General features: G+C 45.8%; 1 protein-coding gene across 1 annotated transcript in view; it reads right to left on the bottom strand.

Annotated features, from left to right (window-relative positions):
• The window catches only part of CENPI (centromere protein I), a 1093019-nt gene that overhangs the window by 240841 nt on the left and 829802 nt on the right, over positions 1-22376 (bottom strand). The window contains exon 18 of the mRNA XM_069613020.1: positions 1384-1432. Within this exon, the coding sequence (XP_069469121.1) occupies positions 1384-1432 (49 nt within the window). The remainder of the gene's footprint in view (positions 1-1383; positions 1433-22376) is intronic.

Here is a 22376-nt window from a genome sequence, read left to right as displayed (position 1 = left end):
AAATCAAATAACTGGGCCTGACTAGGATAGTTTCATCATAGCCGACAATAAAATCAAAGTTGCTAGATCAGTTAAGACCCTGGGCATCACATTGGATGGCGAACTTACCATGAAGCCACAGGTCTCCCAGGTTAAAGACACATGTAATTACGTGATCAAACTTCTTGACCACATTCGACCGTACATTTCTATGCAAAACAGTTCTGTGCTTGCTACGGCGCTGGTTAATTCAAGTCTTGACTACAGTAACAGCCTGTTAGCCGGTACTACAAAAGCACATTTTCACACATTGCAAACTACACAGAACAACGCTGTTAGACCTGTGTTTGGCCTTTCCCGTAGAGATCATGTTTCAGCGGCCAGACAAACTTCATTGGCTACCTGTGAAACTGCATGTTATGCACAAGAGTCTCTCACTAACCTACAAGTGTCGCAATACTAATGCATCCCAGTATTTGTCTGATCCGTTATTCTCCTGCAGAGTGGGTCGTTCATTGCGTTCTTATGACCCCTCTAAACTTGCACACCCGAGATTTAAACTTTCCGGCTTTGGCGGCACTATGTTTGATGTACAGGCCCCCCTCGCCTGGAATGGGCTTACTACCCACTTAAGGAAGGCTAACTGCGATGCTGATTTATACAAAGGAGTCAAAGCACACTTGTTTAAGCTTGACCTTGATTAATGCTAGGATTGTCCTCCCTCCTTCACTGTAGGGTTTTTGCCTGTCTGTTATGTTTGGTTTTCTGTGTGATCCGATGCCCTTGATCGATTTAATGTGTTAAATCAAATCATAACTTGAGCAAGTTTCTCAAATGCCTTAATCCCTCACTACTCTTGAACATACAGAACAAAAGTATGTTTCTTAGGTGAAGCACCCAAATTCTGGCCTCTTTTCAGAATGGTGTAGAGTCACAGAGGAACAACTTAAGTATTACATTTCTCTTCAAGGGTGAGTTTGCTTTTGTGGCACAGAAAACTGGCATGAACTGGGTGGATATGTCGTAGGCAGGAGATGCAGTACTTGTGTTGGTCATTTTGGCGCAAAACTCAGGCTTCCAATCCAGAATGTTGTGGTGTATGGTGTCCGGGAAGAAGCGTGGACATAAATTGGCAAGGATGAGAAGGGGGCAGGCCGTTTAAATAACCTGAAACAAAGCTTCTTTTGGGGCAAAGTACCCACTGTGGTATGAACTGATGCGCTTAAGTGAAGCAGGCTACACTGAAAGGTGGGGACAAGTGAACGATGTTCAGCAGCTCACAAACTTTCTCCACTGAGAAGCGGTCCCACCACAAGGTGATGGAGCATCCCAAACATTGTGGATAGGAAAGTGCCAAGAAATGAGTACAATGCTAAGCTATACATTGCAATCTTTACAATTTACCTTCTTATTCAATTTGTTGCCTTTTGCTGCCACCAAGTTTGTCCGATACCTTAAAAGAAAAAAAATATATATTATTTGGACACATAGTAAACTGCTTTATTTTTCAGTGGTACCACACTAGCTAAGGTGTTCTATAGGGAAACATGGAATGGCGCTAGTGTCATACACGCAAATAGATATTAAAAAAGGAGGTCACAGATAAAGTCCATAGTCAAAACAGACAGAAGAACCCAAGAGGACGCATCATAAAATCACAACACATGGCCATCACTTAGACAAAGTGAGGAACAAAAAGCGTCACCCTTCATGGGATACTAGAATGAAGAATGCTTGATTGTCCTTCATATCAACGGTTCTGTCATAATTTACATTTTTCCAAAAACAAATCAACATTTTTTCACCCCTCTTCTCGGATTTAGTTAAAAAACAGGGGGGTGTACCCCTCCAACCCTCACCTCTGGGCCATTATAAAACATGGCATCATGGACAAGTAGAACCTGTCGGAGCGTATGTTTAGACAACTCATTTGTAAGAGACATGGGATTAAGTTGAGACAATTGCAAGTTTTCAGAGATTAAAAATGTTGAAGGACTTCTGTACATTGTGGCATTTACAGCAAAATGTACAGTTTTGGAGAAAGAGTAAATGTTGGAAGAATAATCTACGAGAAGCAAGAGGTAGGTTTTCAGCAAGCAATTTCTTGTTGAAGCATTATAGGAGGGAAATTAGTGTTGGGGAATGGGAAGGAATAAGGAATGAAAGCACAAACCTGACAAACCTCGTCAGATACTGCGTGAACCCCAGTGGTAACGCCACAAATCATTGAATGGTTTCAAAATACACAATACAAAAAAGTACTGTAGTTAGTCAAACTTCCAAATGAGAATGTTGCAATAATCTCCAAAAGAACAAAGCTCCTTCAAAGCACAAAGGTACAGACGTAAAGCCAATGAATTTCGGATTACCATGCAACAAGGTGCCTTTGACTCAACTGTCTTCTCCCATAAAAACATCCTTCACCCGGACACAGATTAATCTCATCACTAGCATGCTACCACACCGCAACATTGACAACCTCATTAATTTCTTAAGTCACTGTACTGCATACTTTCAACAGCCACACGAGTTCAGACTGTGGGTTCGGGTGCAGTACCCTTCTCCCCAACTGGACTAACAGGTCTGCCTCCTGAGAAAGACGCTGAGGTGGTCAGAGGCCATCTCTGTAAGGTCTGGGTATTATGCCCTCAGAGCCCAGGGCAATCCGACTCATGCACGACACAAACCTTCTCAGCCATCAGAGAATTAAGGACATGGCAGGAATCATTATGGACTTCAAGTTCCATAATGCTTGTGGTACTGGGACGAGGAAGAGGGGCTCGGATAATGACCGGTCTAGTAGTTGTGGTAGAAAGCACCTGAGTGGGACCTTTAAATGTATAAATGAGGTTCAGGCGCAGGGTAAAGAGGAAGGAGAAATGGATGGTGTAGTAGTGGCGGCAGCAGGACAACGTGTGGGGGATACTGTGGAAGCAGAGGAAGCGTGGCAGTGCAGAGAATGAGCATCTGGAAGCAGCTCTGAAGAAAGCTACGCTGTGTGGGTGACGAGCTCTCAACATGCCACAGACCGATCCGGTACAGAGTTTGAACTGGAGATCACATGGAGCTGTCAGAGCTCCCCTGAAGGACTGCGTGCACTGCAGCAGTCCGACCAGAGCAGGCAGAAGCATAGAGTAACTCGAAGAGCTCTGCAACAGCATCCGCCAGTCAGAAGGAGACGCCAAGGCATACAGGTGAGTTGGCCTGAAGCTGGTGACCCCAGGGTGCTCCTAAAAAGACTGCTAGGTGAATTTGATGATTCTGAATACCGAACAAATGAAATAAGGCAAACTGGGAGCAACTCTTCCAACAAGGGTTACCAGTTGGGAGATAATTGTAACCCGCATTGTCAAAGCCGTAGAATAGTGATACCAAGGCAAACTTGGCACAACGCTCCCAAGAAGGAATACCAATTGGGTGACAATTGTAAACTGAATTGCCAGCAGCCAAGAGGTTGCTTAAATATAAAACAAAAGCTGAAGGAGCAAAACCCTCTTGGGATGAGAAATCAAGGGGGGGGGGAGAGAACTGTAGCCTGCATTGCCTACTGCAGCCAAAAGGCAGTCACAGAATAATACAGAGACCGCAAGGGAGCAACTTCCCCCTTTATGGAATATCAATTTGGGAAGAGCTATAACCCACTTTGTCAAGAGACTATAAAGAGAAGCAGTTGTTCAAACCTCCTCCCTTAGGATCCTGGTGTGGAGAGTTCTGGAAAAATCATTACTACAGAGTACAGTTAACACAGAGTACAGTTGTACTAGTTTTATCCTGGCAGGCAAGTAAACCAGGAAAGAAGGAGATGATTTAAAGTACTGTGATTGGTAAAAACAGTGTTTTGGAAAAAGAAGTGTTAACTAGATCACTTTGTCTTAATGAACTGTTGCATTGCAGAAAGTGGTTCTTTTGAAGAAGTATGATTACTAAGATATCCAGACTAAAGTGTTTCTTGTGAAGGATGATATACTAACAATTGCTTGGCCTTTGAGAAATTAACATTTGTCCTAGGTTATGAACTTGTGTTTTGAGGAAACTACTGTTTTTGCAAAGCAAGAGACAGTGCAAAAATAACAGTTGATTTATGAACAAGCCTTTGGAAGATATATATTCACTTTGCCAAGTGGAAGAATATATTAAAAATGGAAAAGACCTTTTGTGCTACGTTGAATGGAACTTTGTTACTGCATGGAACTTTCCTGAATTGATCCAGGGGAAGGGAGTACCACCCTGGTCACAAGGAGTACTTTCTAAAGCTTTTGAGAATTAATTAATGTGTTATTTTGTGGAACTTAAGACGGCCAAACAAACCTTGTATAATTTTGTTGTATATATTAGTGTGAGGGTCGGATACTTTTTGGACAATAGGTAATTTTTCTGCAGTCTGTTAGCTAGGGACATACTTGTTAGGCTAGGGAAGGATAAGCGTTTGTCTCACCCCTTTTTATTTATTAAAATGGAAACTTGTGAGAAAACCTTTCCTTTGTGTCCGTCTCGCATTTTTGACTCCTCACCGAACCCTGTCAATTAATCTCAAAGCCGTCAGGGAACTTGCTGTCAAGGTGGTGCTAGTTCTTTACCCTTCCAAGTCTGTTGCCACGTCTCTCCCGAAGACTTTAGAAGTCGAGTCTGAGGAACCTAATGTAGGCTGAGCAGGAGAAAAGGACGCATAGAAAGACTAAGTGCTCACACTCTTGCAGTTAAATCGGGCCATTAACCATCCTCCCCCCACAAAAAAAAAAAAACAGGTTGAAGCCGGATGAAAGTCAAGATTTCAGACACTAATCAATGCTGTAATGCCTCGATTTCCCTCCACACTCTTCTAGAGAGGAATGTGAGTATTTAAAAAAAGACAACCTTTTCAAAAGGGCTGGTTTCATGTGCTCTGGGCTGCATCATTGGGGTTGTGGTGCGCTGCACCCGGGCAGTCGGGCCGAGACAATGATGAAGCTGCACAATATGTAACTCGAATTCGGCACAAACAGCAGTTGACTCATTGACATCTTTGCCCGGTACACCGAGTCGCTTATTTAAGCTACAGAACCCCAGCCCCCATTCTTTTCTGTCCCTGCAGTGCATCTTTAAAGACGGTTACCACATTCCTCATGGTTTAGAACCACTTTCGATGCTCAATCTGGCCCCTCTGCCTGATTTTCATGACTCATGAGGTGATAGCCTAGATTTGGCAAAGTAGATATGCAAGGTCAGTTCTCTCGACATATCTCCCGATTAGGAGATGCAGCAAGCGCCTCCATCTGAGCAATCTACTGCTCAATACAGGAACAGGTGGCGGAAGCCTGGGGTCTAGGAACACCGTACAAACCTCTAGTCCTTTACAAACTGTCATTCTGGTTAAAGGTCATCATAGCAAAATGGTATTGCAGTGCAACGAGGCCTGTCCTTGCTCTATGGCAATATCCTTGCTCCACAACTGCGGTCAGCAAGGAAATCCTGAAGTACAAACCAGCCCCCAGTGATCCTGCATATCTTTCGAGACACCTCTCCATGGAGTCTTGTGGTTCAGGTGGCCATAAACAAATCTGAATCATCTTCCTCGGTGCTTCCCCCCAGATATCAATAGAAAGCATTTGAAGCACTTGGCTTCATAGCATGGATCTAAAGGCTATGAATACTTCATGCGCCCCAACAATGAATACGCATATAATGTGGACAGTCAGTTTGGAGACCTTTGAGCATTTGCCTGAGGGGAGAGAATATTGATTTGTACATTGTAGCCGACAGGAAGTAGGTGGCATGTCAGGTGCTGCAGGCTGGCTTAGATGCAGCAGGTTGCTCTGGCTGCTCTATGAGGATGGCTTCTGTCATGCAGAGGTTTTCTGATATGTGTCTAAATTATTGGAAATGCCATTTGATGGTATCGCTTTTTTATGACTAATGAATGCAAGGCAGAATCATAACAATTAGAAGTTGTGATATTAACTTCCTGAACCCACAATGTACCACTTTTATAATGGTTAGCAGAGTTTCTATATTCTGTGCTCTGGGTATTTCTAGGAGAGAGAACCGTACATTGACAGCATGCCATTAGATATTTAGGTATTAAGGGTATCTCATCCCCAAAAGAGCATAAAGATCGCATCTCTTCTAGCAGAGTCACCACTTCCCTTTGACAGCCATCTCCTCTCATGTGATCCTTCTTGATGTTACCATCCCCAGGGTTAGGATCACATGGGAGGAGACTTCAGGCTGGGGTTTATAGTGATGACTCTGCAGAATTCATCACAATCCACACTGCTCCACATCATGGTCCACCCACAGAAACTACACATATATTTTGTGCGAATTGGTGATAGACATTTTGGTGTTGCAGCCCTGACAATGTGTGAATCCCCAAAAGCTTTGAAGCAGGTCAACATTTGCGAACAGCTGGCACTGGAGGATGTCTATCAAGATAAGGTATCTGTGGAGGTTGCAATCCATTAGAAAGACATTTGTTATCCTAGGTCATTCTGGGCACAGAAATGTCAAAATTAGCAAGTCCATTAGCTAGTCCACTATCATGACAAGGTGGTTGAATTGGGCGAAATTGTCAGGGTATCTCAAAACTAGCAAGGTCATGCTGTGGCATAGGAAACTGCTTATCTGGGGTAATGCAAACCGGCATGCTGTTTTTCATAGGCAATCTATACATGGCCATGAGCATCTGCTTAACTGGGGCAAAACTAGGTTTAAACTGTTGAAGTTAACATGACAATACAATAACAGGGACAGTTTGAAAATAGATTTGCAATGTGGCAATGGGCATGCCAAGGTTTAAAATGACAGGCTGCCAGACTGAGCTGAACCATGGTACATCTAAGCAGGATCAATAGCAGGTTGCACACTGAGGCATTTCAGCGAAACTCAAATCACTTAGGAAGTAAATTTGCAGCACCCCCTTGTTTAATAATCATCTATCAATACATACATTTAACCAAAGGTAGCCTTGGGCAAAGTTGATGGTTTACATTTAAACAGATATGAAAGCACTGAAGGTTTCCATCTCTAAACCATGCTGATAAAGAATCTGTTGGAGCAATACTGTATCCATCAAAAAATAAAATGAATGAAGGTAAATTGTTTTTCTAATGGATACATTCCTTCCACAGAGTTCTGAGCTTTGAAAGACTCCCAAAGAGCTACATATGTATTGAGTTTGTAGGCACAGACCTAGCCAATCTGTGCAGCAGAGCATCACACATTTAATTATGATAGATTTTTAAATTATTGTGTTTACAGTTAAATAAACTTTACAGATTCCAAGAGGGCTGTCGAGGGGAGAGCTGCATGATCGTATTGCTCCTCCCTCCCCTCCCCCCGGGGCCAACAACAACAAAGGAAACGCAACTCTGCTCTCCCCAGAGGGCAATATTTTTCCAAGTGCGGCGGTGGTGTAGTAGAGAAGCCCGGATTACGGGAGGCTTGTGGAGCCGGCTGCTCCGTGTCCTGCACTAGTGCAGAGCTTGGAACACCGGCACACCACCTCTGCAGCCGAGCACGAAATACGTCCGGAGAAGCTGGCACAGATGGGCTTCATCTGACACCTTGGGAGCCTTGCGGGGTGAAATGTAGGGGTCAGCCGCTGGCCCGCTGCCAGTCAACCACCATTGGAGCAGTCCGGTAGGTGGCAGGGGCTAGGAGCGCTGTCTGTCCGCCTTTACGAACAAGGGTGGAGGCCGGAGACCTTCTGCTGGTGTAAGAGGGGGGTGGGTCCCGCGTCCTCACCAACCAAGCCATGCATTCAGAGGCGCTATGGGGTGGCCAGGAGGCCTTACCGGGTGGGCACCACTTAGAGAGGCAAGTCAGTGGGGCAGGACCCCTCCCAGGAACATCCAATACCGGGAAGGAGAGGGCCCTGTTCCCAGGAGAGAGATGAGCACACAGCAGCTGGCCCAGGTGGGCCGAACATACGGAAGTGCAAACACAGTGAGGAGAAGGAGAGTGAGGAGGGGACCCCAGCCAGCACCTCAAAGGGAATAACAAGGGAAGGCCTCCAATGCTGCAGTGAGGGCAGTGGAGGACCTCTAGAGGACATTGGCTGGAACATGGAGGGAAGGCCTCCCTTAACTGAGATACCCTGTGCTTGGTGCATGCAGGGTGTGCAGGAAGTGTCCCAGGCACGGGGTGCGCGGAGCAGGGATGGCCTTAGCCTCCTTGGCTATTTGGCAGAGTGGCAGGGGCAGAGCAGGAGCCTAGAGAGCCCATCCAGGCTCACAAGGGGTCCAGTGGACTTGGGAGGTGCCCTTCGCCGCCCATACTCGGAGAAGCTTGAATACAGCGCCAGGGACCAAGAGGAGTAATGTTCGGAGGCAGAGAAAGAATATGAATGTTGGCTCACCTGTGTGCAGGCTGAGGGGAGCATCAGGTCTTGGCAGAGGGCAGGTTCACGAAGAGGCGGTGCAAAGATGTATCTACGGCCCTGGTGCAGATGCCAAGAGAAGCCCAAGGAGAGTAAAATGGCACTCAGGAGAGGAGGAGGGGTCTGGACTTCCCTCCATCAGACCTTGCCACACACATGTCTAAAAACAAAAGGAAACGACTGGCAAGTTAGTGGGGGAAAAAAAAAAAAAAAAAAAATCACAGGAGGCCAACTTGCAAAGACTGGCGCAAGGACAGCGATACCTCGACTGGGGTGGGATGGGGGTTGTTTTGGAGCATCAGGGTCCCTCTGCACAAGAGGAGCCTGGTGATATGGTGGGGTCCACGAAGGATCAAGTGGTTACCCAGGAGGTCCTCCACCAGTGCTTTCAGGACTTTGGCGACAAGATATTGGAAAACCATTCAATCACAGCTAAGCTTGATCCGTGACTCTCCCAGTCACTGCAGGAAGTGAAAGGGGATACAACAAAACTGGAGGAGCGGCCAACGCAGTGGAGAACACCATACAGGATATCGCAGAGGACACCAGAAGATTGACGAGCTGGCAAGCTTCACATAGAGCCTTCAGTTCCAGAGTGAAGACCTAGAGAGCCGCCGAGAAGATCCAATATTAAAATAAAAGGCCTTGCAGAGGCAGTGGCAGACAAGGATATATGTGCCATGGCACAGCATGCGTTTGCGGACCTGCTGGAGGTGGCAGATTGGTTGGAAATCGAACTTGACCGCATTCATTGAGTGGGGCCTAAGCGAGAAGAGCCGGGGGCCAGACCCACGGATGTAGTGGTGGCCTTGAATCCATATGGGCAGAAGAAGGTGGTGCTTGCGGCAACCAGGAGCGCTAGATCGATCAACTATAACTGCTCAGAGTTCCAACTATTCCAGGACCTAGCCCAGGCCATCCTGGTGAAGCACAGATAGATGGGTCCGGTGGTGCGTGCTTTGGCACAAACTGATATATGGTTCAAATGGACCTTTACCTTCGGTTTATTATTTGAATGGGAGGAGTAACAGCACTACATGCAAGGAAGGCTTGAGGATCCTGAAGATGGAGGAGGAGGGGTATCCACTGCAAGAACAGAGGCCGGCGAGAGAACCGCTCAAATGGAAAATCTGGGAGTGCACAAAGGTCCTGATGAATGGTTCCAAAAACATGCCCCAAGTGATACAGGCAAATCCCTAAAGGAAGTTCAAATGATAGATTGTATGTAAAATATCCAGAATGTATAGAAAGGAAATTGTATGTACATCCTGTGCACTATTATGCATGAAATGCTATTATGGTCGAAATGTGGATAAATAGGTGGCAGTGGAAACACAAATGACAGAATGAATGAAGAGAATAACAGTTTGCACATTACAGTTAGTGATATGGGTAAATAAAAATGTGGAGAGCACACAGCTTTGCAAGCAACACTTGATCATAGCAGATGGGAGAAATGACAGTAAGCTTTTTTAACAGGTTATACAGGGTAAGTGGGCAGTTACCGGGTTTATTTGCATTTATACAAGAGCTGTACATGTACTGTGCAGAAAATATTCATACATGCAGTTTGTATTAATGCATGTGGATGAAGCTGCAAGCAGAAATCTTGGAGAGTTTTATAGTAGTTGTTGCTGTAGGTGCTTTGCAATCACAGCAGAATTGTACTCAAGAGTGATCAACAGTACATCTAAAGTGCTAAACATTGATGATGGATGTTAGATGTGGAGTTCTTGGATGGTTGTGCGACTGCTTAACAGTAGCCAACGAGGGAATGGTGCAGCGAGTGAAGTGGAAAGGGAAGAAGGGCTGCCCCAGTGTTACGCGCTCCGCGGACGCATCCTCCAAGTCCAACGACGACAGGAAATCGCCCTCCTCCAGCTGTCCCAGCACGTGCTGGAGGGTGACCATCCGGAACTTCTGTGCCTTGATGTATTTGTTTAGTCGTCGCAGGTCCAGGATGGGACGCCATCCTCCTGTCTTTTTCCTCACGAGAAAGTATCTTGAGTAAATTCCGGACCCCCGAAGCCTCTTCGGGACGAGCTCGATGGCACCTTTCCTGAGCATCGCCCGTACTTCCAACAGCAGTTGAGGGACGTGATTTTCCTTCCTGGTCACGGGAGGAATGCGGGGGCACCTCTTCTGGAACTCGAGGGCGTGCCCCAGGGCCAGGGCGTCCAGCACCCAATGGTCGGTGGAGATGGACTCCCACACGCCGATGAACTTCGTCAGTCGGCCTCCCACCGGGGTGCTTCGGCGGGGGCCCGACCCGACGGACGGTTCAATTCTGCTTGGAGGCCGCTTTGCCTCCTTGACCACCTTGGCGACGACGGCGGGATCCACCTGACTTGCCGCGTCCCCTATAGGCCTCCTGCGACGAAGACCTTGCCGCTCGACGGTAAGTAGAGGCGCTGCCGCCGGCTCCCTTGGAGGCACCCTGTCTGCCTCCGGAACTCCGAAAGGACGGCCGTCGTCGTTGGAGCACATCCAGTGCACGGGCAGTCTCCGTGTCAGTCTTGATCGCCTGAAGGGATTCATCAACCGCCTTGCCAAAAAGGTTGTTCCCATCGAAGGGCATGTCCAAAACCTTGGTCTGAACGTCTTGGCGGAATCCGTCGCCCTGAGCCATCCTCGTCGTCTCAGGCAAACGCTGTTGCCCAACTGACGGAAACCGGTGTCGGCGATGTCCGTGGCCACCGTAATGGCGTGGTCTGAGGCAATCTCACCTTCCTGCAAGATTTCCAGGGCCCTCTTGGCACCCGGAAGGAAGTCCAACAGAGGGGCGATCTTGAACCACAACTCCCTGTCGTAGCGGGCTACGATGGCCAGGGCGTTGGGCGCCTTGATGGTCGTCGTTGCAGATGAGATGACCTGTCGTCCCATCGCATCCAGTTACCTACCCTCACCGTCCGGAGGGGAGGTTGAAGTCGAGGCCGATGCCACCCCGCTTTCTTCTTGGCCGCTGCCGAAACAACCGAGTCCGTGGTTGGTTGCGCCCTAAGGCACAAGGGGGCAGCGTCGGGGACCCGGTACTACTTCTTGTACCGGTCCCTCTTCGCAGGAGCTGTGGCAGGGTTCTTGAGGAGGGCGAGCCCCTCATCCCAAATGTCATCTAGAAGCGGTACGGCGAGGACCGTCTTCCTTTTGGCCTCGCGCCGCTGGTAGAGGAACCCCTCCTTTTCCTCGGGGCAGAGCTGGAAGAGATCGGATGCCCTGGAGATCATAGCATGGAAGGATCCAATCTCGTCGGGCGGGGACGCCCGGGCAGGGGGCGACGGGGGGCACGTCCCGTCACCTCTGTTGTCATCCGTACCCGTCGTAGTCGTGTCCATGCCTGTATCATCCCTGTGGGTAGTGGACCGGGGGGGAAGGCAGAGAAGGCCGCAGAGGCGGGAGAATCGGCCTAGGATGCGTCGTCCTCCTCTTAGGCGGTGGGCTCCCCGAAGGTCCTGGCAACCTAGTCCTGATCTCCGAGCATAAGGACTGGATGGCTGACAAAATGGCCGCCGAGGTGTCCTGTGGCGCCGGAAACGGCGGGCGTGAGGAGCCTCGTCTGCGTCACCGTCGCCCTCGTCAGGATCCCTCCCGATGGGCTGGGTCTCCTCCACGACTTGGATGAGCTCCTCTTCAGAGGTCGTGTCCGTATCCACGACGCCCACCCCTTCTCCCCCTTTTTCCAACGAGGACTTCGTGGGGGTCTTCTCGATGGGCCTGAAAGAAAACTCCCTCCGCGGTGGCACAGAGACTCTGGTACCTGAGGGCGCCTCCACTGGTGTAGCCTCCACAGGCTGAGTCAGGGCCGCGGCGACATCCTCAATCGAAGTCCTAGCAGGGTTAATCACGGCCAACGTCACCTTGTGTACGCCTGGGGCCTTCACCTTCGGGGGAGGGTCCCAGCTTCGCTCCCCCTCTGCCGGAGTCTTCGAGATTGACCGGGGCCTCTCCAGAAGCTTCGCCGGGTTCTCGGACTTCCTCTTACCCGAGCCAGAGCGTTGGCTCGTGGTCGATGGCGCCGGGGAGGGTTCGCCCTGCCTGGCAGCCAAGGAGCCCGACCGTTCGGCGCTCCCGGTGCCCGCGGTACTTAGCCTTTTGTTGGGCCCCCGTCGCCGGAGCACCCTCATAGGACTTAGAAGACCGCTCGGACTTCTTCTTCTCGCCTGGCGGGCTCTTACCTTCCAGCCAGTTGGCGAGACGGAGGTGGCGATCCTTCATGGTCCGCTCTGACATGTTTCCACAAAACGCGCAGTCGTTTTCCTTGTGCGTCTTGTCCTCATGGAGACAGTAGAGGCATAACGAATGCTCGTCCTCCTTGAAAACGTTCTGAAGCTGCATCCAGGGCAGGTCCTGAAAAGCTTCCCGGGCGTGGAGCTCCCTTTCTCCTGGGCCATGTCCGGTGTAGGCCTCGGAACTTCTGGAATCCTCCAAAAGCGCAACTCAACGAAATCTTCACCCTTGAGGGGCATAGAAAACTCTGAAACGGATCCCCGTTGATCGGAAGTAGAAACGGTGGAGCTTGAGGCTCTTTTAACTGAAAAAATGAGAAATTCGCCTGAAAAAAGCAAGAAAACGCAGCAAAAGCTCGAGAGCTAAGCACGAGGACTCCCAACACTTGAACGTGCGGTAAAAATCTGAGGATGGCTGCCAGGGGCGGGGCTTAGAGAGAGGGCAGTCATTGGCTGGGGGCAGTATGACCCAGAGACCAGTGATTGGTTACTACTCAGAAACGAAACTGATACTGATTTTTTCTATACCGAGGATTCCCGGCCTGACAGGGAATATTCATGAGCATGTGAATCCATGCCAGACCCCATGCTGGAGAAGTATGCTAAATCTAGGAATGTGGCTAATAATTTTGATATAAAAGGAGTGGAGGTGGTGTTGTGCACTGTGCCTGGTTTAAATTTGCAGGGGTTCCTGGAAGTTTGTCAGGATATGGCTAGGTTCAATAGTCCAGATGTAGTTGTCCTGCACTGTGGTGCTGTGCATATGGGCTATGTTGGTGCCCCTACTTTGTTGGAAGATCTGCAAAACCTGGTTCAGACAGTCATGAAAGTCCTTCCAAATGCCAAGGTTATTTTTTCTGCTATGTTATCTGAGGCAGTATGGGACAATAGTTATGTTTGTTGTCTTCACCAAAATGGTGCTAGGTGTTTAGTTAACCAAGGCATCTTGGCTTTTATGATTAGAGCTGGGATGTTCTTTTGCAATAATGACAACATTGAATCTGGTAAGTTGTTTACTTTAAAGCAGAAGGCATGTTTTTATCTTTCATGGGAAATGCCATGCTGTTTTAGAATACAAGGATTGCTTTGGAGAAACTAACGTGAAGATATTTGGAGGAAAATAAGAAAAGCAGTATAAAATAAAAGGTGTTTCTAAAGCATCTTTAAGAAAAAATAAAAAAAAGGCTTTTTTCAGAGCCAATCTCAAGGGGGAAGTGGGGCACACTATTTAAATTTTCATTCCCCACTCTCAGATTTTACGATTTTTTCCGCAGACACCGCGATTGCCCGCGGGCAGCGTGTATTTCGTACGGGGATATTGAGGCTGAGAGTCATGCAAATGAGCCTTAACAGGGCAAGGGATTGGTAAATAAGGTTTACTGGGTGTGATGTGTAAGAAAGTCTTTTTCCTGGGAGTAAAGTAGATAGCTATGGCTGTGTCTTTCAGAAGGCAGATTGTCTGGATTTTGGGAGACTCGTGGATAAATTGATTGGAGGTGCATGCAGATCGCTGTGGAGTGGATGCCCACCTTGGATTCCCTCATGTGGAAGTACACTGGCATGGAGTGTGTGGAATGAAGTGGCTGGATTTGGTACCCCTTTGTGCTACTTTGGTGACACAGCGTCATCCAGAAATCATTATTATTCATTGTGGAGGGAACAGTTTAGGACATGTCTCTGGAATCTCTTTGCAATTTGCAATGAAAGAAGGATTTGGGAAAATCATGGACATGTTTCCAAACACCAGAGTAATTTTTTCTTGTATTGCGCAGAGACAAATGTGGCTGCGTCGTTCTTCATTTGGTCCACAAATGGAGAAAGTGAGGTGCGATGTCAACAACTCTGTTTGTGCCTTTTTGAGAGATGTTGGCATGTCCTCTTTTCACAATGAAAATATTATGTTTCATAGTACACACATTTTTCGCAGAGATGGAGTGCATCTTATGCTGGCAATCAGATTTTTCTGCAAAATATACAAAATGCATTGCAACCCTTTTTGGAATTATAGCAATCCTTTTTCCAGTAGGTATTAACCATTTGAAGTTTTTGAAACACAAAAAAACCCACAAAAAGGCTCTTTTCAGAGCCAGCACTTGCTCCCGGAGAAGAGTGCAATGGTTTTGATAGAACAGCACCCCAAAAATGTACATGTACGCGGACTTCTACAAAATGCACAGGGCCCAGCAGCATTTCATTGGCACTTCTATTTTTAAACTGTGAAAGGCGGCTCTGAAAAAAACCTTTTCTTTTTTGGTGGTATTTTGTTGTTTTGTATTCATTTGGTTTTTTACACAAGGCACAAAAAGGAAAGAAAGGTAAGGAAGGGGCACCAAATACAGGGATAAGAAAGGGCAGGTGGAGAGAGGATGATGTAGGGTGGGCCTTAATCAGGTAGTGGGCAGTTCTCCTGCTCCCGGACCGCAGCCTCGAAAGCACTTCGAAGGGTCTCTCTCCTGCAGAGTACTGCATCGCAGTACATACACAATACTGTGACCCTCGAAAGGTAAGTGTCCATCATGTATGGCCTGCGAGGCAGCTGGGGGTATGTGCTGCCCCAGAGGAGTGTCTCTTGTGGTGGTAGGAGCAGAAACGGATGATGCTGCAGAGTAACTCAACCTACTACGTTTATCGCAGGGTACAACCCTACAAATAGCCCCACCGTCAAACGACTTTAGGTGTCGCTTCATTGAGGTAGTACCGTAGCTGTACAAACCTGGTTTGCCACGACTGAGCACCAACTGGCACTCAGTGCAGCGCACCTTGTTTGCACAAGCTTTCGGTACTCCATCAAGAGTGGCAAACAACCTCCACACCCAAGATTCACGGTGACTGCTAGTAGTAGGAACTTCCACGTCATCCTCTTCATCCTCCTCTGCATCCTCATGCCTGTTCCCCTCTCCAGGCCCTTGGGGAGGTGGAGGGGTTAGGGGTGGTGCTGAGGCAGAAGTAGCAGGAGCAGCAGCAGCCATTGTTGCCATCTTCAAGGGTGTCAGGAGGCACATCAAAGGCAGCAATTTGCAGAATATCAAATTCAGCAGTGTCTGGCTGGAACTCCAAAAACAGAATGAGAAGCAGCTCTGGGGTGTGGCCTTTAAAAGGGGTGCTGGTGCATGCCTCGCAGACACCCGCGCTGCCCGCAAACACTTCGAACACCAAAAAGGGTTCAAAAAGATCCAAAAAGTATGCAGATCACTAGGGACATGGTCTGAGATATGCGCAAGGGTGAAGTTTCACAGGAAAATACCTTGGATTGCTCACAAAAGCACTTTTTTGGTGTCCGGGTCCCCAGACTGTGTTCGCGAACAAGGACTCACGCTTAGCGTCGGTGCGGTTACATGATGACATCGAGGAAACGTTCGTGAATGGGACAGGTGTCCGTAGGACACCAAATGCGCGGGGTCGGGTGTACGCATGCGTGCGGATGTTCTACGGGCAGTGTTCAGGTCCCCAAACTAATTAAGTGTGCGTCAACACTTTGCGCACAGGCGGACGGGCTATGTATACAACAGACATATTCATTCTGATTGCGGACAATGCAAACAGGGGGGATATTCTTCGGACTTAGGATTGAATAATAGCGGACATGCAGCGGACAGGTATGGTGTCCTTAGGACACCCCCATTTTGGTTAATTGCAGACATCCCGGACAGTCTCGCCATCCGCGGACACCCTAACAGCTTTAAAAACAAAATTTAAAAAAAACAGAGGAATATAGTAAAAGCACACAATATTTTATTATTGTATAAAATATAAAAATTATGAAAGAGGGGGAAGCGGAAATTGATACAAATAAAGGGGAATTAGGGGCTTCTACATGTTGGATGGTAGAGGAGTAAGGGATTGAAGTCTCATCATAACATTTTTCGTGATGGGGATTTTTTGAGGATGGTTGGCTGGGACATTGAGAAGGGGTACAGGTACATGTGGAACAGTGATTTAATTTTTTCCATGATATGGTTCCCTACAAAGTTTTTCAAAATAACGAAATTGGTCATTAATTGATCCATTTTTTTCCTCTAAACACTGCAGATGATTTTCCAAAGTGCCTGTTTCAGTATTATTCTTATTGTCTGTATGTTCTGTTAAAATTAAAAAAAAAAAAATGTGTTAAGTACACATAAAATAATGTTTATTAATTGGCTTATTTAGAAAAGTGTAGTGTCTACCATTAGTATCACTGTTCTCATTCATTTCATTCTGAGGAAAATGTTCTTCTAGCCATTCCAAAGTACTAGATATTTCTGTGTAAAAAAAAAAAATGTTCCCAGTGTCTTACTACAGAATGTTTATAAATATAGGAATTAATGTGGTGTACTTAGCAGTGCGTTTTTTAGTTTTCCTGTTACTGCTATGTAGGTGTTTTGTTGATATTTGCTGTGCAGTTTCTGTATAAAGCATTAGTGAGGTAAGAGGCATAGGTATTTTTTTTGATGTGTTCCATTATGTTTCATATGCTATGTAATTTTTACTGTTGGTGTCTTACATATACAGTTTGCACTTCTTTATTTTTTAATGTAATTTATTTATATGCTGCTCTTTGAACATGTTCAGTGTATTTATTGCATGATGCAACAATGTAAGATACCCCCTGAGTTTTTGGAAAGTGTTGATACTGACCGAGTCCGTCCGCGGACATCCGCACGGTTCGCGGACATCAGAACCACTAGCGTAGTATCGGGGGTTCAATATGTTGTATGGTACATGTATATAAACTAATGGAATCCTACTAAAAACCAATCAAATTCATGATATATATATTCAGTGAAAAAATCTTTTTTAAGAGGACGTTATGCTTACGTTGCACTACTAAATACCTATGAAATTCAGTGAAACAAACTGTTAAATGGACGTTATGGTTTTAAGTAAAACCGAAAAACCCTAGAAATTCGCCCGTTATGGTAAGCTAAGCAACCATAACTTGCGCCACCACCTTGCACTGCTAAGACTAATACCCATGACATCAAAAATGAGATTACATATGCATTTAGTTTTGATGTGCAGCCTCTACAGGGGATTGTTTTTATTATATGGGCAGAAAAAAAATCATTGGAAGAAGTATCATGTGCCAAATAGTTCTTTAGGCGATGCATTGCTATAAACATCATTGTGTTACTGACTACTTTCCAGTACATGAATGAACTTGTATAGAAATGTAGACATTCTCTGCAGCATGCGCCATAGAGCTGCAATATTCAATACCTTACTACGTTGAATAGTAAAATGATGAATCCCTTCATTTCAGCATTTTGTGCACTGTGACACGTATACTAAGTACCTAAGAATGCCTTCTTTACTGCATAATTGTAGTAGCACACAAAATATAAAAAGACCACAATACATAGAAATATGAGTATATACAAGGAAAGTAAGCAAAACAAACAGCAGCATTACCAGAAAGTGTTCGTAACTTCCTATTTAAGTTCATGAATGCTGTATTATATATATATATATATATACACGGTGAGTCGGACATTCCATAGGAAACCCTCAAAATTCTACTGTTAATAACTTTTCATTTGAGTAGCAGATTTGACTGAAATTTCTAAGTGATTAGGACTCGCCCCACCCCCCAGACTGAAAAGTTTCGTAAAGATTTGTTAAAAAATAAAAAGTTATTAAGAAAACATTTTTTTTCTCCAAAAGTGTGGCCTACTTTTCATTCATTTTCCCATACACAAACCATGTCAAATTTTGCCAAAGTGCAAAGCCCAAACAGCTGGACGGAATTGGACCAGGTCCGAAACAACTTGGGCACGAAACATTGACTTGCGATCCATGAGTGGTTTTGATTAATTCCTTACAGTCATTTTTAAAATATTTGATGGAGAAGGGGGTCCCCACTTCTCAAAAATAAATGACTATATCTCTGGTGGCATTTACCAAAAACCAGGTCTATTTAGGATTGAAACTGCCGCCATCTTGTTTTTCTCTCACTGCAAGAGATAACCGCAGCTATAGCCGAGGATATGGGAAAATGAAACGCAGGTCAAAAACATACATGCCATCAGGTTAGAGGTGGGATGGGGAGGGAGGTTGTCTAGAGGGCACCAAGTGAAATTTGGGAGTTGGAGGGGGTCTAGGGCCTGAGTTTGGAACACAAAGCTTTCTGTAGCCTTGGCCATACCCTTGAATAGCTGTCATCTTAAAAATAAACTGCATCACAGAAACAGCATGTGTGCACAAAAGCTCGCAATGTATCACGAACAGGGAAGGGGGTTACAAACTGTGCTACAGATACTACATCACCCCTACCCAAATCCACAAAGCAAACCCAGATATTCCTGACACATGCTGGTGCGGTTGCCCGGTGCCCGGCTCCCTATTCCACCTGCTGTTGTCTTGTCCAAAGGCGGAGGAAGTCCTCAAACACAAAGATATCTCCGGCCTCTCCATTCCCTGGGACCAGGAATCGTCCTTATAGGTGAAACCGGAGACAGAGCATTCCCGATCTCAGGACAAATAACTACTACGCAATCACCTACTACTAGCCGCTAAAATCGCAATGGCCCAACTATGGAAAGACGAAAAGGAACCCTTGATTGCCAATGGTGGGCCAAATGTTGGGACATAGCAGTAGCTGAAAAAATCACGGCAATACGAACAGACTCCCTAAATAGAACCTGGACTGTTTGGGACCCATTTCTGGATTACGCGGCCAAATTCCCACCCCTCACGAGCAGACTCCCACTCACCAGGTGGCTCCAATGCAGCCCACTGTACTAAGCCCCGGAGTTCCCCTTCTCACACCTGAATCAAATCGGACACTTATTAGTAACCAAGAAGCCCCGCCATGCACGCACAGTAAAGCAGCAGTATCCTCACTCCCATCCGACAAACACTACAAGTGACACTTACTCATGATTCACCTTATTTTATTGCACTGTTGTAGTGAATATATTACGTTGCAAAAATCAATAAAATGTTGTTTAAAAAAAAAAGAAACAGCATGTGTTGGTAGTGAGGGAGGCACTTGGTGAGGGCCAGAGGTGTGGGGGCGAGGAAAGCATTTTCTTTCCCAGCCGTTTTGCTGATATTCACGGCTATGTTTGAGGCTACAAAGGACTACAGATAGCTAAGGGAATGTTTGGTTCAGTACACACGGTTATTTTTTTTTATAAAGATATTTGTACAGTTATATTTGCATTGGGGATGAACAATTACTGCCCAACCAGGTCTCCCATCGAAGCAGTAACTAGGACAGACCCTGCTTAGCTACTTTCAGTCCTTGAAAGTTTTTCACTCAGACAATTTGTTTTGCCTTTTGCTGAATTGCATGCTGTATTTGTAGTCTCCTAGTCAATAAATAAAAAAAAAAAAAAAGATTTTTACAGCAACAGTGGGTTTACTATCCTGGCAGTAACTGAGACGAACGGTGCTCAGCTTCAAAGCAAGGAAGGGGTCAACCCCAAAGGCCACAATGCCTAATAAATGAGCCCACCTTAAAAGACCACTTGGAGAAACATGGCCTAAGGGGGCTGGATCCTTCCTCGCTTTGGAACTAAGCAGGGGTGGCCCCAGTTATTGCATGGATGGGAAACAGTCCACAGTCCCGAATGCTGTGCGTTTTCTTAGTTTTAAATATCTCATAACACACGGCATCCACATTATTATTTTCTTTAAAACAGTCCTACTGTCAGTCCTTGAACGTTTTACATTCATACAATTTTTTTGCCTTTTGCTGAATTGCATTATGGTAGTTGTAGTCTCAGTCAAGATGGGGGGGAATAATGCCACAATTGCACGCTTTTTGCCTAACATCGTTCTATAAGGATTTATATATTGGAGTGGCACTATGGTATGGTATGTGTGCTTTTCAAGTTAGCTGTATAAAGCAGAGTATTTTTGAAAGCCAGACATGGGGGTGAGAAGGTGAAATGATCGTAGGGCAAGTAAGTCATGAGTATTTGCCTACAACGTGGCAAGAGAGTTTGCAATCCTGGACACTGGTGCAGTTATTGTCCCTCAATTGTGGCTGCTTTTCAGGGCACCAGTAAAGGACACATCAGTGGAGAGCATAACTTTTTTTCAAAGGACCGATGGAACCCCTTGCGTTTTTTTGAGGTTGGCATGCTTGCTCAAGTATTCGGCTACCAGGATTTCACTCAGGTTGTCATGTTCACACTGCAGACTCTTACTCATAAAACCACAACCACTTGTTTCGTATTGGGATTTTGTTTTCCATGCAATATTTCACTACTAGTTGCTGGGTTTAAAAAGTGAGCACCTTTTATACTTTGCCAGCATATTTATTGGAACATTTCCTCTCAGGTTATGTTTCTGGTGTTTATTACTTTTTTTTTAAAAGTCCAATGCTATTTTGTCTTGCACACTTTCGTCTGAGTAGGTCCATTGCACTACATTTGTATATTTCACTTTAAGATATATGTTCACTTACTGTGCATATATTCATGGATGGCAGCTTTTGATTTTCGTTATGGGGCAAAAGAACCTCGGCATTTGTTATTTTTGCAGCTACTCATTTTTTCCCTTTTACGTGTTGCTCCCATCGATGCATTAACCAGGACTGACTCTGCTTAGCTTCAAAGTGAGGAAAAGGCCAGCACCAACTGAGACCATAGTGCCTAATAAGAAAGGCAAAGTTACAAGATGACTTAGAGCAACATGGCCTGAGGGGGACGGTCCCTTCCTCATTTTGAAGCAAAGCAGTACTGTGCGTATATTCATGGGTGCCAGCTTTTGATTTTTGTATGGGTGCAGAAAGTACCTGGGCATACGTTATTCTTGCAACCAGTCAATTTTTTACAGTTTACGTGCTGCTTATATGTGGTTAGTTGGGGTTGTGACATGTATCAACCGTCACCAAGAGATCGGATATAAAACAAGGGGCTTGGAGCACGGTACAGGACATTTCGGTACAGCCACTTAGGCGCATGCCGGTATCGTGCTACCGTTTCACCGCAGGTCCCGTCTGGGCGTGCCCAGTTGGGTGCAGGGACCTCTTGGCGCAAGGTTGTTTTGGCATGATAGGTCGCAATTGGAGTGGCATAAACCAGCAGGCACTTTGCATTTTGTAATATGGATTAAACGTGAAAAACATGTATTTACTGCAACATTATGAAACAGAATGGAACATTTATTACACTGTCTCTGGGCAAAATTATAAAACTAAAAACAAAATAAAAACACATTTGTGCTGAACACTTCCTTGGAGAACCCTTGGCCTGGAGGAGCCTAAGACACAGCTCTTAACCATTATGCTACAATGCTATTATTGTTTGGAGTCTCACAAGTATCATACTTGGCCTTTTACAATTGAACATATTAAATTGTAGGCCATGTATGAAATGTATGCACCGTGAAGCACTAAGCCATTGGAGCATAGTGGTTGAATGCTGGTCCTTGAACTCTGGCAGACTAGGGTTCAAAACATTTTTATTTAAAACAGTACCTTTTGGTAAACACACTGTATTCTGGCCTATGTAGTCTTAACAGGCACCCTTTGATCCATGTTTCCTCCTTCATGGAAACGTTCACTCAATCACTGCATGATTTTAAGAAGGTCTTTTGAGCTGCTCTACCAATGGGTTAATAGTTGTGCGTCTTCCATTGCACATGAGAAAGCGCAAACAAGACTTACTTTTCAGCTCAGTTGAGGGGCTTGACACACAGTCCCATTATTCCCTTAATTTATTGCGCTACTTTTTGACATTGAAAACGGAGGTGCAAAGTTAAGGTGGCTTTAGCTGAATCTTAGTGGTTTTGTTGAGTTAAGTTCTCACCTTAACGTCCCTGCAACTAAAGATTTTTCCTACAATATATACACACGTCATTTATTTACCAAACATTTTTGGACATAA

Source organism: Ambystoma mexicanum, chromosome 5p, assembly GCF_040938575.1.
Source record: "Ambystoma mexicanum isolate Mex_15411 chromosome 5p, UKY_AmexF1_1, whole genome shotgun sequence".
NCBI classification, from domain to species: Eukaryota; Metazoa; Chordata; class Amphibia; order Caudata; family Ambystomatidae; genus Ambystoma; species Ambystoma mexicanum.
The sequence above is the reverse complement of the archived record's forward strand: the minus strand, read 5'-3'. Positions and strand labels throughout refer to the sequence as shown.